This window comes from Galendromus occidentalis, unplaced genomic scaffold (assembly GCF_000255335.2).
Source record: "Galendromus occidentalis unplaced genomic scaffold, Mocc_1.1 scf7180000077500, whole genome shotgun sequence".
Taxonomy (NCBI): Eukaryota; Metazoa; Arthropoda; class Arachnida; order Mesostigmata; family Phytoseiidae; genus Galendromus; species Galendromus occidentalis.
In genome coordinates this window covers 773,713-786,240 of record NW_003805488.1, presented here as the reverse complement: position 1 = coordinate 786,240, position 12,528 = coordinate 773,713, and the positions used below count along the sequence as shown (strand labels likewise).

Genomic DNA, 12,528 nt, shown 5'->3' with positions numbered 1-12,528 from the left:
GCCGAGATTCTCGAAGGGGGACCCCACTCGGACTGTAGTGTAAGGTCATTCCGGCCTCCGATTTTCTTGACGTCCTACACCAGCACTCAATTTCTACGGTGCCAGACTGAGCGACTCGCAGCTTTGAGCAGTGCCTTGTCTCGGACAGAGACGGGATCCTTGAATTATGAAGTTCTCCAACAACTCTCCATGAATGAATCTGCGTGACTAACAGATCTGTCGGCATAGATCCGGACGGTGACCTAGCCATTCTCCAAATCGACTGCGCCAGTAAAGACTCTTCGTTATCTCCAATTGTTTATTCTACTGAATCGTGCTCTCTTATATACCCTCACAATAGAGTTCCGCTTATAACGATCCTCCTTGATGAGGAACCTCGACAGTTGAGTCTATGAGAGAGAAGCTTCCTCTCGACATGGAGTCTAGGCAAAAGTGAAAGCTCGTCTCTAGCGGGATTTCAGGACTAGCACATCTCGCCTCAAGTTGTTCTGAGTGTTCCACCCGCTTATTATGATGAGCTGCTGAGTGTGAGTGGATCTCGATCCGCTTTTAAGGACTTGGATTCTCCTGGGGAGTACTCGAGCATCCTACTCAAACAGGTATTATCATGGACTGATTTAAGCTGATGAGAATGCGAAAAGAGGTTCCTACGAAACTTTCGTAACAGACAGACTGAGGAGCGTTCCGATCGCACTCCAGATACCCGCCCGAAGGAACTCATTCAATCTGGTCAGCACTTGTGCGGACGGAACCCATAGGCTCCTGGCGTCACCCCGAAGTCTGCGCCGCTCGCTTGAGGAACATTACTAGAGATAAGGTTGATTCTTCTCCGACGGAAATCAGCTGTGGAGCTTGAGCTTCGGCCAAAGCGGTAACCACTCGGTCAATCGGAGGAGAAAGACCGCTAGTCAGCTGCCTTTGATCGATTTGACTTGCGATTGTTTCTTAGCTTGCTTCTGTCTAACGCCTGCGACCGACATTTGAACTCCTCGGAAATAATGGTCCATATCTCTTGTACGCTCCGTGCGCAGGTCGAGCAGCTGATCGATGACCACGAGCCTTGCCGAGGCTTGCATGTCCAACGAAGTGTTCTCCTCGTCCAGCTCGTCATACTCCCACAGTGCTTCTATAAAATACAGAATTTCTTTCGATTGCACTCGCCAGCGGACGGATCGATGATAAATGAGCTTGAACGCTCGGAGGTTCATATGGGGATATGGGTATGGGAGGAGCGGTGGAAATAAAGTCGGAGTCGGAACCCGACTTCACGCCTATGCGAACAGATTCATTGAGGCGGGGCATCACCTTGTATTTTCATCTTCAGCGTCGCGACGATCTCTTCAAGCTCCTCTCCGGTATAAGCTGAGACTGCAAGAGAGGAACGAAATAGGTATAACTTTTGTGGCATGAACCCCGAGAATTGATTGAATGATGTTATGAGGGGGAGATGTCGACTCGGATTCACTCACGCTCTGTTTCGTTGTACCGCCGCCAGAAGAAACTGCAATCCATCTCACGCAGAACGCTTCTTCTCTCTTTCCTGGCTGATCTCCCACAATAGAGTGACGGGTTCAGCGCTGCAAACAACGACGGCACTTATTCCTCATTCTCGTCCTCTTTGAGTCAGCCGGAGCTTCAGACCAGATTCCGAGGAGCGGGTGCCCGCTCTAGAGCCTGATCCAAGAGAGAAATACTTTTGGAGCGGCTCAGAGGCTCGCGAGTGAAACGATGGGCGTTTTGTCGAACCTGATCACATTGCACTCACTCTCTCCGCAGACCGGGAGTGGGATGCCCTCCATTGAGGTTCGGGGACTCGGTGGACGAAAGGGAAGCTATTCGAGTTTCTGGATTTCCGGGAGAAGAAGAAATGTCTTGAAAAGTATTGTATTTAGCGAAGGAACGCAGAGGTAAGCAGGGTATGTTCGGATAGAATGGGAGCTCTTGATACAAGCCTCTGTTCGACAAGAGCAAATTGCTTTCGTTAAAGATCACGCTCGAGTGTGCACGCTAGCACGCTGCAAACGACGGTGACGCATGCGAACAATTCAGAATACGACTCCCGGGCGTTTGACGCAAATCGGAGTCCGCTGCACATCATCTGTCGTGAGCACCATCGGCAATCGAGCCCAATTCGCGGTCCTGATGCGATGCCACACAGCTGATCATCGGAAACACCGAGCAGGATCCTCGAGCTCACCGCCGGGGCATTCGAAAATCCGAAGGCGCCATGCGCGTCGAGCGCAGTCCTGGATACGGAAGCGTGACTTTCCAGGGTACCACTATCAGTCATAAGCGTCCGAGCTTCGGAAGTCGTGCTGTTATGCTTTCACGGCGATTACCTAAAGTGAGTGCGAGGATGGGATCGTATTTGCAGTCCATGGAAACGTGTCTGGCTCTCCCGGAACAAATCGGATCACTATAATTTTTCTCGGCCAGAGAGACCCCCCAAAGGGCTGGCATTCGATGCGGTAGCACGTCTGGACCGGGCCTTATGCTTGCGATCATATGTACCTTCCAAACTCAATTTTGAGCTAAACTGAACAAGGCTGATTGAGGTTCTTCCCCGGATTCCATTGCGGCGAAGGCGGCTAGCCCCCCTCCTCCTCACTCGAAGGAACATTCTCCAAGGGGCAGAGACATTAGATATCCGAGGATTTGGATCTGATGAAAAAGCATTTTCAAAGCTCATGCTGCCAAGACAAGTAGTATGCATTGAGGTCTGAGCCAATAGAACTTGAGATTTGAGGAAGACAGAGGAGGTTTTCTGCCTTGCAGATAAACGATCGAGCACGACTTCGCCGCGATGAACGCTTCCTAGTGAGACATTTGCCCGCAAGATGCTCGAGACGATGCATCGCATTTATCTCCCCGCCGTGGAACTGTCATCGAGGGACGATGTGTGGCGACGGATTTCCCGCGACTCGATAATTCCACAATAATTAACGTAGTCTGCGTTCCTCGTAGTCTACGTTCGATCGACCCGTTGGGGGAAAGGTCGATCACACAAACGTTCCTCGTGATGAAAACTTACCAGAGCATCAATTCCCACGGAGATAGAGACTACTCAGTAATCAGGATCCTATGGACTTCCTTCAGGAGTTGCTCATGTAAATATTCACAGGGAAGGAGAGCGATTTCACAAAGATGTAAAGATCTATCGAAGGACAACCTTAGACAACTTCCGATGGGGCGTGCTTCGCCGCATTGCTACGTCGAGCGAAACAACTCGTGACGGTGGACGGCGTGGATGGGAATCGTCGCTCAAGAGCTCGGATGGTGCGACTGCACCCAGACTTCAAATCATGTGAACCGGAAGTCGACTGTCAGAGGCCTGAAAACACCTTCGGCTCGAGCCTCCGAGGAAGTTGTCCGCGAGGAGGAAAATGAAAGTCAATCGAGGTTTTCGGGTCTGATCACGACTCGAGAGTTTCGTGAATGCAATGATTACGATAACTTATCATCATGGTGGATGCTTCCGATTCCTTCATCCTCCGAACTCCCACCCGATTTGCATTAGTTCAGACAATAGTCCCATCATACGCGAATAGAGAAGGGATGAGCGGACGCAAAAGTTTGCATCAGACAGATTGAGCTGCGTAGCAGATGGCGCCAAACGCTATCCCGAATTCATCATCGTGGCTCAGCTCCGACCGAGAGCTCGACGACGCCGACGTCAAATGCGTGGGAGAACCTCGCGGCGTCAACGGCTTTGCAGAGAGAGCCGATCTACTCATTCAGGGAGCTTAGGCGAGCCGAGACCTCGGGAATCATCAGGGTCTAACTTTTCTCCCGCTGGACAAATCCGAATGCGTCGAGAATCTCCATGACCTTGAAGTGATACTTCGGAGGGATGATGCGGAGAAAGACAACGCAAGCATGATTCACCTAGGAGGGAAAACAGCCGAGGCGATCCCCGGGAAAACGGAACCTGAGGCAAAGTCCAAGCCGAGAACTGCAATGAGTCTGTCGGAAACGAACCTTCAGAGACCTTCCCCCACCACTATCGCTCCGGAAAAGGAGCGGGAAGCAATTCATTGGAAATCATTCTCCGGGCGTCGCCCGGCGACTTCTGAGTCGTCGCTACAGTCAAGGTCTGAGCTAATAAACTCTGATCGGGTTTCTGTCAAGACCAATTTTCAGGCTGACAACAGTTTCGAATAACTCGAGGTCCCGCATCACTGAGCGAGTCGTGCCTACCGTGGAGCGTTGATGCCCGTAATGCGGGACATCTGAATATTGCAATGCACGGGAGATGGGTTGAGCTCCCGAGATCGACTCACCAACAAGTCGCGCGATGCGTTTGCGGGGATTCCCTCACGGTCAATCTAATTTTCGCAGATTGGTAGTTTGGTCGTAGACGGGAAAACTCGTAAAGAATTCTCGCGAACGTCACAGATCAGACGATCATTGGGACGCTGCGGCGCGGCGGTCGCTCTTAATAGACAACAGGACCTAAAGTGAGCCTGAGAGCAGGCGAGCCGTCATGTGGAACGAACTTGGAGCGCCCAACCTGCGCATGCTCAGTATCCGTCTGACGTTTTCCGACTTTTACTCTCAACGAGCGTTTCACTCGTTGTCGGCCGGCGCGGCGCATCAGGCTCGCGTGTGCGGATTCTCGTTTCCCGTTCCGTCGACATGCAATGTGAGAATTCTGAAGAGCATCGTTCCTCTACAGCCGATCTTTCCCTTGTTCGAGACTAAGAAAGAAGATATGTTCTGTAAGATGGGAATGAGATGGGATGAAGGATGGGAACATCCAGAGAAGTTTCTCGAACATCTACTCCGTATGACGTCAGCCACTCCTGACGGTGTCACGGTAGCCAATCCTGGATGAATTCGCCGCCCGGACGGTCGAATCTCGCCGTTGTTGGGATTCGCGGATTGGCGCAATTCTTTCGATGACTCAGGTTTCGGACCTCGATCATGTCCGCAGAATATCCCTGAGAGCGGGGAATCAGCTCGTGTAGGAAGAACGGTCCACTGAACTGCATTCTCGTGTGGAAGGGAAGACACAATTTCATCGATGGCCTCGAGACATTCTTCCAGGTGAAGAGTATGGCTACGGAATGGGTCACATCCCCACACCCATGGTCAAGCTACGCGGTTGGCATTTTCGGGAAAACAGCTGTGGGAACGCATAAGGATCCCCGGACCAGGGAAAGTAGCGAATCATTCGCTCACAGCTCGTGTTTCGTCACAGGCCTTTGCCTCCGTGGAGAAGGACTTACGTGTGATTTACGGCTGTCCCTCAACCTGCATTGGGAGCTGCAACCTGCCAATGCTTCGTTCGTAGTGGCTAGCCATGAAAGAAGCGCTCGGAGGCTCAGAGTAGACGCATGGCAAAGAGGAGGCTTGCGTGAGTCGATAGGTTTGATGGCTGATACTTCATTGGGTGAATGCTACGAACGACCGCGACGGGGCCCATCGGTAGCGCCGCTGATGACGGCGCCCAGACCGAGTTTATCATTCTGGCAGTCACATTGGACTTGCCGGAAATGGGTTATCCATAGACTGACGAAGGGGGCGTGAATCGACAACGATATCCCGATTCTCGAGGTGCTCCGGGAGAGTGATCTCGTCGAATTATGTCGCGGTCTTCTCGGTTCCACATGCTCCCGGCGGATGGCATTCGTTCGAGTCCTCCCGTCTTTTCAGACGCACGTCCGGCGCAGCGGCACCGGCGCTAGCTCTGTGATTAGTGATTACCATGTTGCAACAAGCAGATCGCGATCATCGGGCTGCCAAAAATCCGGCGTCATGGCTGGGAGCGTCCTGGTAATTATCGGTATGTCTGCAGAATACAACGGGTCCGCGTACAGGTGTTAGAGTAGAGAAATGCCGGTTCCACGGCAGACTATAAGAGCGGGCGGACAAGCCGATGATTTATGCGTCTTCTCGCTCGAGGTGTTCTCTGCCATGTACGCCCGCGTTCCACAATGATTCAAAAACGAGTCCGAACTTCGTAAGCTTGGTGCGGCACGCTCCGTCCATTTAGCAAATGTTTCCCCACCCCATAGATCGTCCACAAGTGCAGGCATGAGTCGAGAGAGCTGACGTTCCACTCAGGCTGTGGTGACACTCTAAATTGTCCTGAAAACTTCTCGCATACATCCGTGCGTTGGAACGCTGTCTAGAGTACCCCCCAACCTCGGGAACTCTGCGATGGGTGGCCTCGATTCTCGCGATGCGTCGCAGTCGCAGGGAACGCGGGGCCGCCGTCCCCAGAACGCAGAATCGCATAATAATAGATTTCCCCGAAATACTTTCCCGAGGGATCATCCACTCCTCATCCAATAACTCTGATCGGTTTCGATGGGCCCCTTGTGAATAATCGACCATCGCGCTTGCACGATCGCGATAACGTGCTGCGCTCCCGAGATGCCCAAAGTCAAATCCCGACTCAGCGAGTGTGTAAAGAGAGTTTTTCTCAGAGAAGAACAATGATTCGTTTGAAATCTGGCCTTCTCGGAATTGAGGAACAAGTCAGCGACTTGGCCTTGCCAGTTGTCTGGTAAATGGTCACGTTGCTCGCTTTCGACCCGAGTCGACGTGAGCGGCGGAAGAACTTGCTCCAGGGTCGGGAATGAAAGGAAAATATCCCCGATATCAGCTCATTGTGCTGAAGTTTTCTTGAAACGTCCTGTCGAGCTAGAGGATGACGGAATGATGTACTGTTGAAAGACTCGTGAAGCGCGTTCTGAGCAGTGCATGAAACGACTATTTGGATTGCGCAGCTACGACACGGAGCTGCGCAGGGAGTGGACTTATCTCATCGATCATGATCTCGTTTCGTTCCCCTTGCATGCTTGTGTATCGCTGAAATCGAGAAACGTCGCGTTTCCAGGAGCCGCGGTTGTTCGCAGAGCCTACTCGGGACATGGTACATGAGTGTACTCTGCAAATACAGTGCAATCTCGTTACAGCGAACACTTTCACAACTACTAATAGGACCATCACTTTTTCCCCTCCGTTCGGCTGGCTTGGCATGGGGATTGTGGTGCGATTGGAATGGATCGAGAAGGAAGCACCATGATACCCGCTTACCTGATGAGAATCAAAATGCGAATCGTATAATGAGGCTTCAGACTCTCGTCATTTCTCCCATTCATCCCATTGGCCCGCGGATTCACACGCTCCCTGAGCGGGTTCTATGAATAAAATGTATGACCTCATCCCTGCACCCGGTACTAGAAGTCTAGAACCACATGCAGAAGTGGCCACAGAAAAACGAAATGGAAACCGAACTGATTCGTCCCCCGAGTCGGCTTCTGTCTGGGAGTCATCACAGATCTGATTCCGGGAAAATTCGAGGGAAATTCGGAAATTCGACTCTACATCGCTCGTATGTCGAAAGTTCCGCAATACCCTACGCAAGGCAAATGAACCGTGGAAATGGCTCCCTGCAACTCATTTGACCTCGAAGATGATGTTCGAATCCGTGTTCTATGCAGCCAATACCGGACGATGCGGGGCCTAGCGAGTTGAAGTTCAAGGTTCCTGGCGGAGGGGAAGAAGCGGGAAATCAGCGAAGTTCCAGCTCTGCAAAAACTCGGAGTTCCTCGATGGCTCCCAAACCCTTCGGAGCAGCTAAGGACAGAGCGACAATTCTCTGCATCGGCTGTGGGAAAGTTAGGCCGACGAGGCGTTCGGTTGATTCGGTAATCGATTCTCTAGCCTAGGCCTGGGCGCATGTTCCCCCCACGGCTCGTGGAGGGGGCGGGGATGGTTGGCACCTTCGTGCCATTGGGTATCCCGCTGCGACGGAATAAACCGTTTAGGCGCAGGGAGGTCAGATGAGCTACATGTCACAGCTTTCGCAATAGCGGACACCCCAAAGAGGGGTGACCGAGTGTGCGCCCCGGTCCTGACGGGCGTCTGGCCTCCCATCCTGGATGTCTGTATCGATGCCAGCCTCGCGCAACTTTCCCGAATCCACAGGAAATAATCGTGCTTGTTTCTGCCGCCCGGAGGAGTTGTGTCGGGCTCTATTCATTGGGTGCGGGTCCTTCTCAGTCGTTTCGCAGGGCGCTTCGACCGTAGCGGGAACAAGTGGTCCGAATTTCTAATCCTGGATGCCCAAAGTACCGAAGATTGACGTATCTTGTCCGGAGATACTTGCGGCGTGCATTGAGTCCTTGACCCGGATTGGAGCGATCCGGAGAAGAGCACCGGAGGTCGCGCGAGATGGTCACACGACGTGGAGCCCACATGGTCCAGGATCGCCCGCTAGATATTCGCGGAATGCCCGAACACGCATTGTTCCTCGGGTCTCGTTGACTCTCCCAGGATTGAGCGATGTTGACTCCGCGGGCTTCCCGGGAAAGCCAATGAGACGTGTGCTGATAGTGGAATCTTAGAAGTCCTGACTCAGGACTCCGCTGATTGTGGGGTCTCGGCCCCTCGAGTTGTGCGAGCCTCGGCCGGACGAGCCATTTGAGACTAATGGATGGAACCGAGATTGGTCTCAACTGTCAGCCACTAAATCGGAGCATGAGTGTACTGATTCGTTGATCATATTCTTCAATTCGCACAGTCGCCCATTCATCCGCTCACGCAATTAGCCGGTCGTTGTGCCGCACTGCAGCGATCTGTTCTGTCTTCGGCTGATTTAGAAATGACGCGCAGGCTCTAAACGGACTGATTCGAGATTCTGTCAAGAAATCAGCAGTTACTGCGTTGACGGTATACTGGAGACGAATTAAGAGCAGATATTCCAGACGTTTCATCGGTGGAGCCCGCTTTGGTAAATCATCTTCTCTGATCCCGAATTCGGGGAAACGATTTCGATGCTGATAGTTCTCGAACTTACAAGGCAGTCGTCGGCCCCCGCGACCGTAGCAACCTCGGACCTCCTCTGAACATCCCCACACGATCCCCCCCCCGATTGACCCGGAAGGCCTGGCACCAGAAAACGAGAACGAGCCGACAGGACTTGACGCCCCTCACCATCGAATAATTCGAATAAGCATTGCTGCGATTATCCTCGCCGTCGTGATGATTGCCCTTCATCGGACTTCATTCGTCGAGCAGTCGGTAGCAAGCGATCCTGCGATCGGAAGAAGACATCCTTTTCATCAACACAGCATACATTGGCATGTTTCCACCATCGGATAGCGCGCATGGAAATTAAAAATCGAAAGTTATTTCTTCACTCTTGGTGGCCTTGATGCACGGCCGGAATCGGAGGAGAAGACGCCTTACATCATTTTTCGGAATGACCATCCGAGCTCGTACGGCACCGCCATACGTTGTGCTCGCAAAAACGCGAGGGGCCAGACGTCAATTTGCCTTTACTCGATCGGCGGATAGGAACACACATTCGCCCATTTCGACTTCCGTCAATGGAGCAGACACTTTTCAGAGTATCGGGTGACTTGGGCCAGGGTCCGACAGTCTGAGAACACCGTGATGATCCTAATGATGATCAGTAATGACGAGGAAACTTATATTCTGGTCCCTGAAATTCGGCACCTGTTTTTGGCGGCACGCATGCGGAGCATTCTCTTCTCGCAGGTTCGAATGGTATTTCCGATATCGCTTTCGTATGCTGGTATGCTGTCCGACCATCAGGATGTAACATGAGTGACGTTGGAATACGTCATCGGCACGAAATAGCGCGCGGCAGATGCATTCCCCCTTTCCTTCGATGATTGAGCCGCACAGGGGCCATTTCGTCGATGCGACGCTAAGGGTCTCCGGTGGTCCGAACGCTGTGCTGCGTGTTCAGAGCTTGTGAGCCCTGGCGAGGGGGAATCCGAGGTGAAGTTGCGCGGCGATCAACACAAGGATGAACATTAGACCCCCGAACTGTGAAGTGTAAATTCGCGTGGCGGGTCGCAGAGACAGTTGACCCTTCTGCTCGGTCGTTTTTGATCTCTCCGTTGCCACACATCGCCCTCACCACAATCTTCAGTGACGACGGAAACGACGGACACATATCCGCAATGCTTGCGCAGAGTTCGAGTTTGTTCACGCTATGAGTCTCGTTTTCACCCTTCTGAGTGTTTCCGCGCTCGTCGTGTCCGTCCGGGGGCGTCCGACGGAAACGACGACGGGCACGATGAGCAGCGGAGCGCCAGACACGAAGAAAGCCTCGAGGGATCCTCCGCCGGAGACGATCCCAAACTCGAGTTCGGAAGACGTCGGGGACGTGCTCCTTCTCCGGATAAGCGTTTCGAGCAAAGACGACATTGTTGAGGAATGTGAAAAGTTCGCCCGAATAGTGGTCAACGGGAAAAATCGCGTGGAGGAAGCGATTGTCACTTTTGGCGCTCGGGAGTTCTTTCTCGACCTGGAAGCACAGCGTCAGAAAATATCCGAGGCCGTGGCTCGCGTCCTCAACGATCGCGCCGAGAACAAGCTCGACAGGTACTTCCGATGCGTAGAAAAGCTCACGAGATTATCCGCACAATATCCACGCATAGGCTGAAACGGATATCATATCGTGGGATCCTCATCCCTCCCTCCCTCCTCGACATCCCTTCTTGACTGGCTGTTGAGCGAGCCACGCGGTTCCATGCGCGGAGGGAGTCCGGTCCACAGGAGCTCTGTGAGCTCTCAGCGTAGACACTGCGCTACGAATAGATAGCACATTCTCGGTTACGAGAGAAAAACAGATCTCCAATAAAGTACAATGATGTTTAATTCCGATCTCATTTTCTCTATAGTTCGTTGCCGATTCTGATGATCTCGCAGACTGATAATAAAGTATTGCGTTCCCCAGCCGGCCACCGGAAGAGACTCGGATTTCCGCTGAAACTCACACTCTCATGAATCAACGCTCTTCTCGCGGGAAAAATGTGCGGAGAAGTGGCACGAGACAACCCGAGCACTTCCGAGTGAGAAAGGAACGAGTTATGGCCGGCGGCTGCGCAGCCAGAGCGACGAGCGGTACCCAAATATTGTTTCTTCTCACCTTCTGATGGGTCTTCGGAATAATTCACCGCGGATTCGCCGCACGGAGAGTCGAGAAAAAGATACGGGAAATCTCTTCAAGCAGCTGCTTACGGAAGATGCGGAAGCACAAGATAGGAAAATGAGATTTCATCCTACGACGAAATCCGAACATCGAGGTTTCCTGTTTCCGGAAGACAATGAACGAGAGCTCGTGTTTTCATGCAGGAATTTCACACGCACATGGCCTTCTGGAGATGATGCCTCGCTTCTCCTCTCTTCGTCGGAATTTTTAAGTGCGTACCAGGTATGTAGATTTCGAGAGGCTCGCCATGTTTATGGCTTCCGTCTCCTCCGGTTGCCAGTGACGGCGGAAGCACCAGATGTTAAGCGAAATATTTTCGCAGGCATCTTGTGGGGAACCTGGCCCAGAATTCTGTGGAGCGTGCTCGATCTCGACAAGTCTTCTCATACGTACTTAAGCGCGATTTCGCAAAGATGTTATGTCGCTCGATGGATGGCGATGACGTGAAGACCCTCCGCGATACTCGCGAATCACCCAGAGGTTCTGAGTAATTCGCATTAGACGTCGAGTCGGGGTCCTGAGTCAGAAAGCCGACTCGATGTCTCTCCCGGTCTCCTCCTTTCTTGGCGCATGTTTGCCGGCGGCCTGATTTTTTCTAGTATGAAATACTCATCCAGCTCTCCATGAGGGGGTGTTCCGATGTTCCTGGACTCTGAGCGCCGGAGGAAAGTCCGAACCTAGTTCCGATCGACTCGGGAAAGCCAGCCGAGCTGGGAGCATTTTCCTCAGATGCGACGGGGATCGGAGAAATATCCAGGACACCAATCACCACGTAAGGGAGTCTCACGCGCATGGACGTTTGTTATCCCGCACATCTTGGAATAAACGCCTGATTCTCGCTTCACTGAGCTCGCCAGACAGAGTTGAGCTCCTGGAGTCGGGAGGCTCGATCGTACGGAGCTGCCGGCATCTGAAGTGAGTAGTGGTTTCGCGCTTCGATACCGTCCGGTAAAACTGTGCTGCTTCGAAGCTGCGAAGCCTTTTCGAAGTAACATGAACAATGTTTTGCAGTCAAACTTTCCATACTAGCTTTCCTTGAAAAGTTCGTAGACGCTCTCACTCAGATAAGTAGGGAGTGGCAATCGATCACGACTCTTCGTGAATAAAGAATGCTTTTCTGGATGATGGGTTATACCAGGAGAGACCTCGATGAGCCCCTCGACTATAAATATCTATATATGAGATGTGGGGTTATCGACAGTGGGGGTGGGCGCTTCAAAAGTTCCGACAGCGAGTCGTCGGCGCAGCGCGTCGTCGACTAAGGTCGGGAACACCGACGAGCTCGAAACGAAAGGAGGATAAGCGGATCATGGCGAGCAGTCGAAGCTACGGTTAACGAACTCTCGACAGCAAATCCGAACTTATTTTCGTATTTCCGGAGACAAGGTGAAGGACTCGAGCTCCTCCGGCACCAAGCGCCAGAGAATTGTGGCTTCGACCTCAATCGAGCAGGGTCGTCAAAACTTTGCGACCCGAGCGTAGCTCATCCGCTCTCCGCTTAGCTAGCATAACGCAGCTTTCAGCTGTGAGAGCAACCGGGTTCGATCGAA

General features: G+C 52.4%; 1 protein-coding gene across 1 annotated transcript; it reads right to left on the bottom strand.

Moving 5' to 3' along the window:
• Positions 1 to 832: 832 nt before the first annotated feature.
• Positions 833 to 4,442, bottom strand: LOC100899800 (uncharacterized). The gene is made up of 4 exons (XM_003746622.2): positions 4,281 to 4,442; positions 1,470 to 1,577; positions 1,306 to 1,368; positions 833 to 1,126 (listed from the first exon to the last, which is right to left on the bottom strand). The coding sequence occupies exons 2-4, from the start codon at positions 1,510 to 1,512 to the stop codon at positions 909 to 911; spliced, it is 324 nt and encodes a 107-aa protein (XP_003746670.1). The 5' UTR covers positions 1,513 to 1,577; positions 4,281 to 4,442; the 3' UTR covers positions 833 to 908.
• Between the last annotated feature and the right edge of the window lie 8,086 nt (positions 4,443 to 12,528).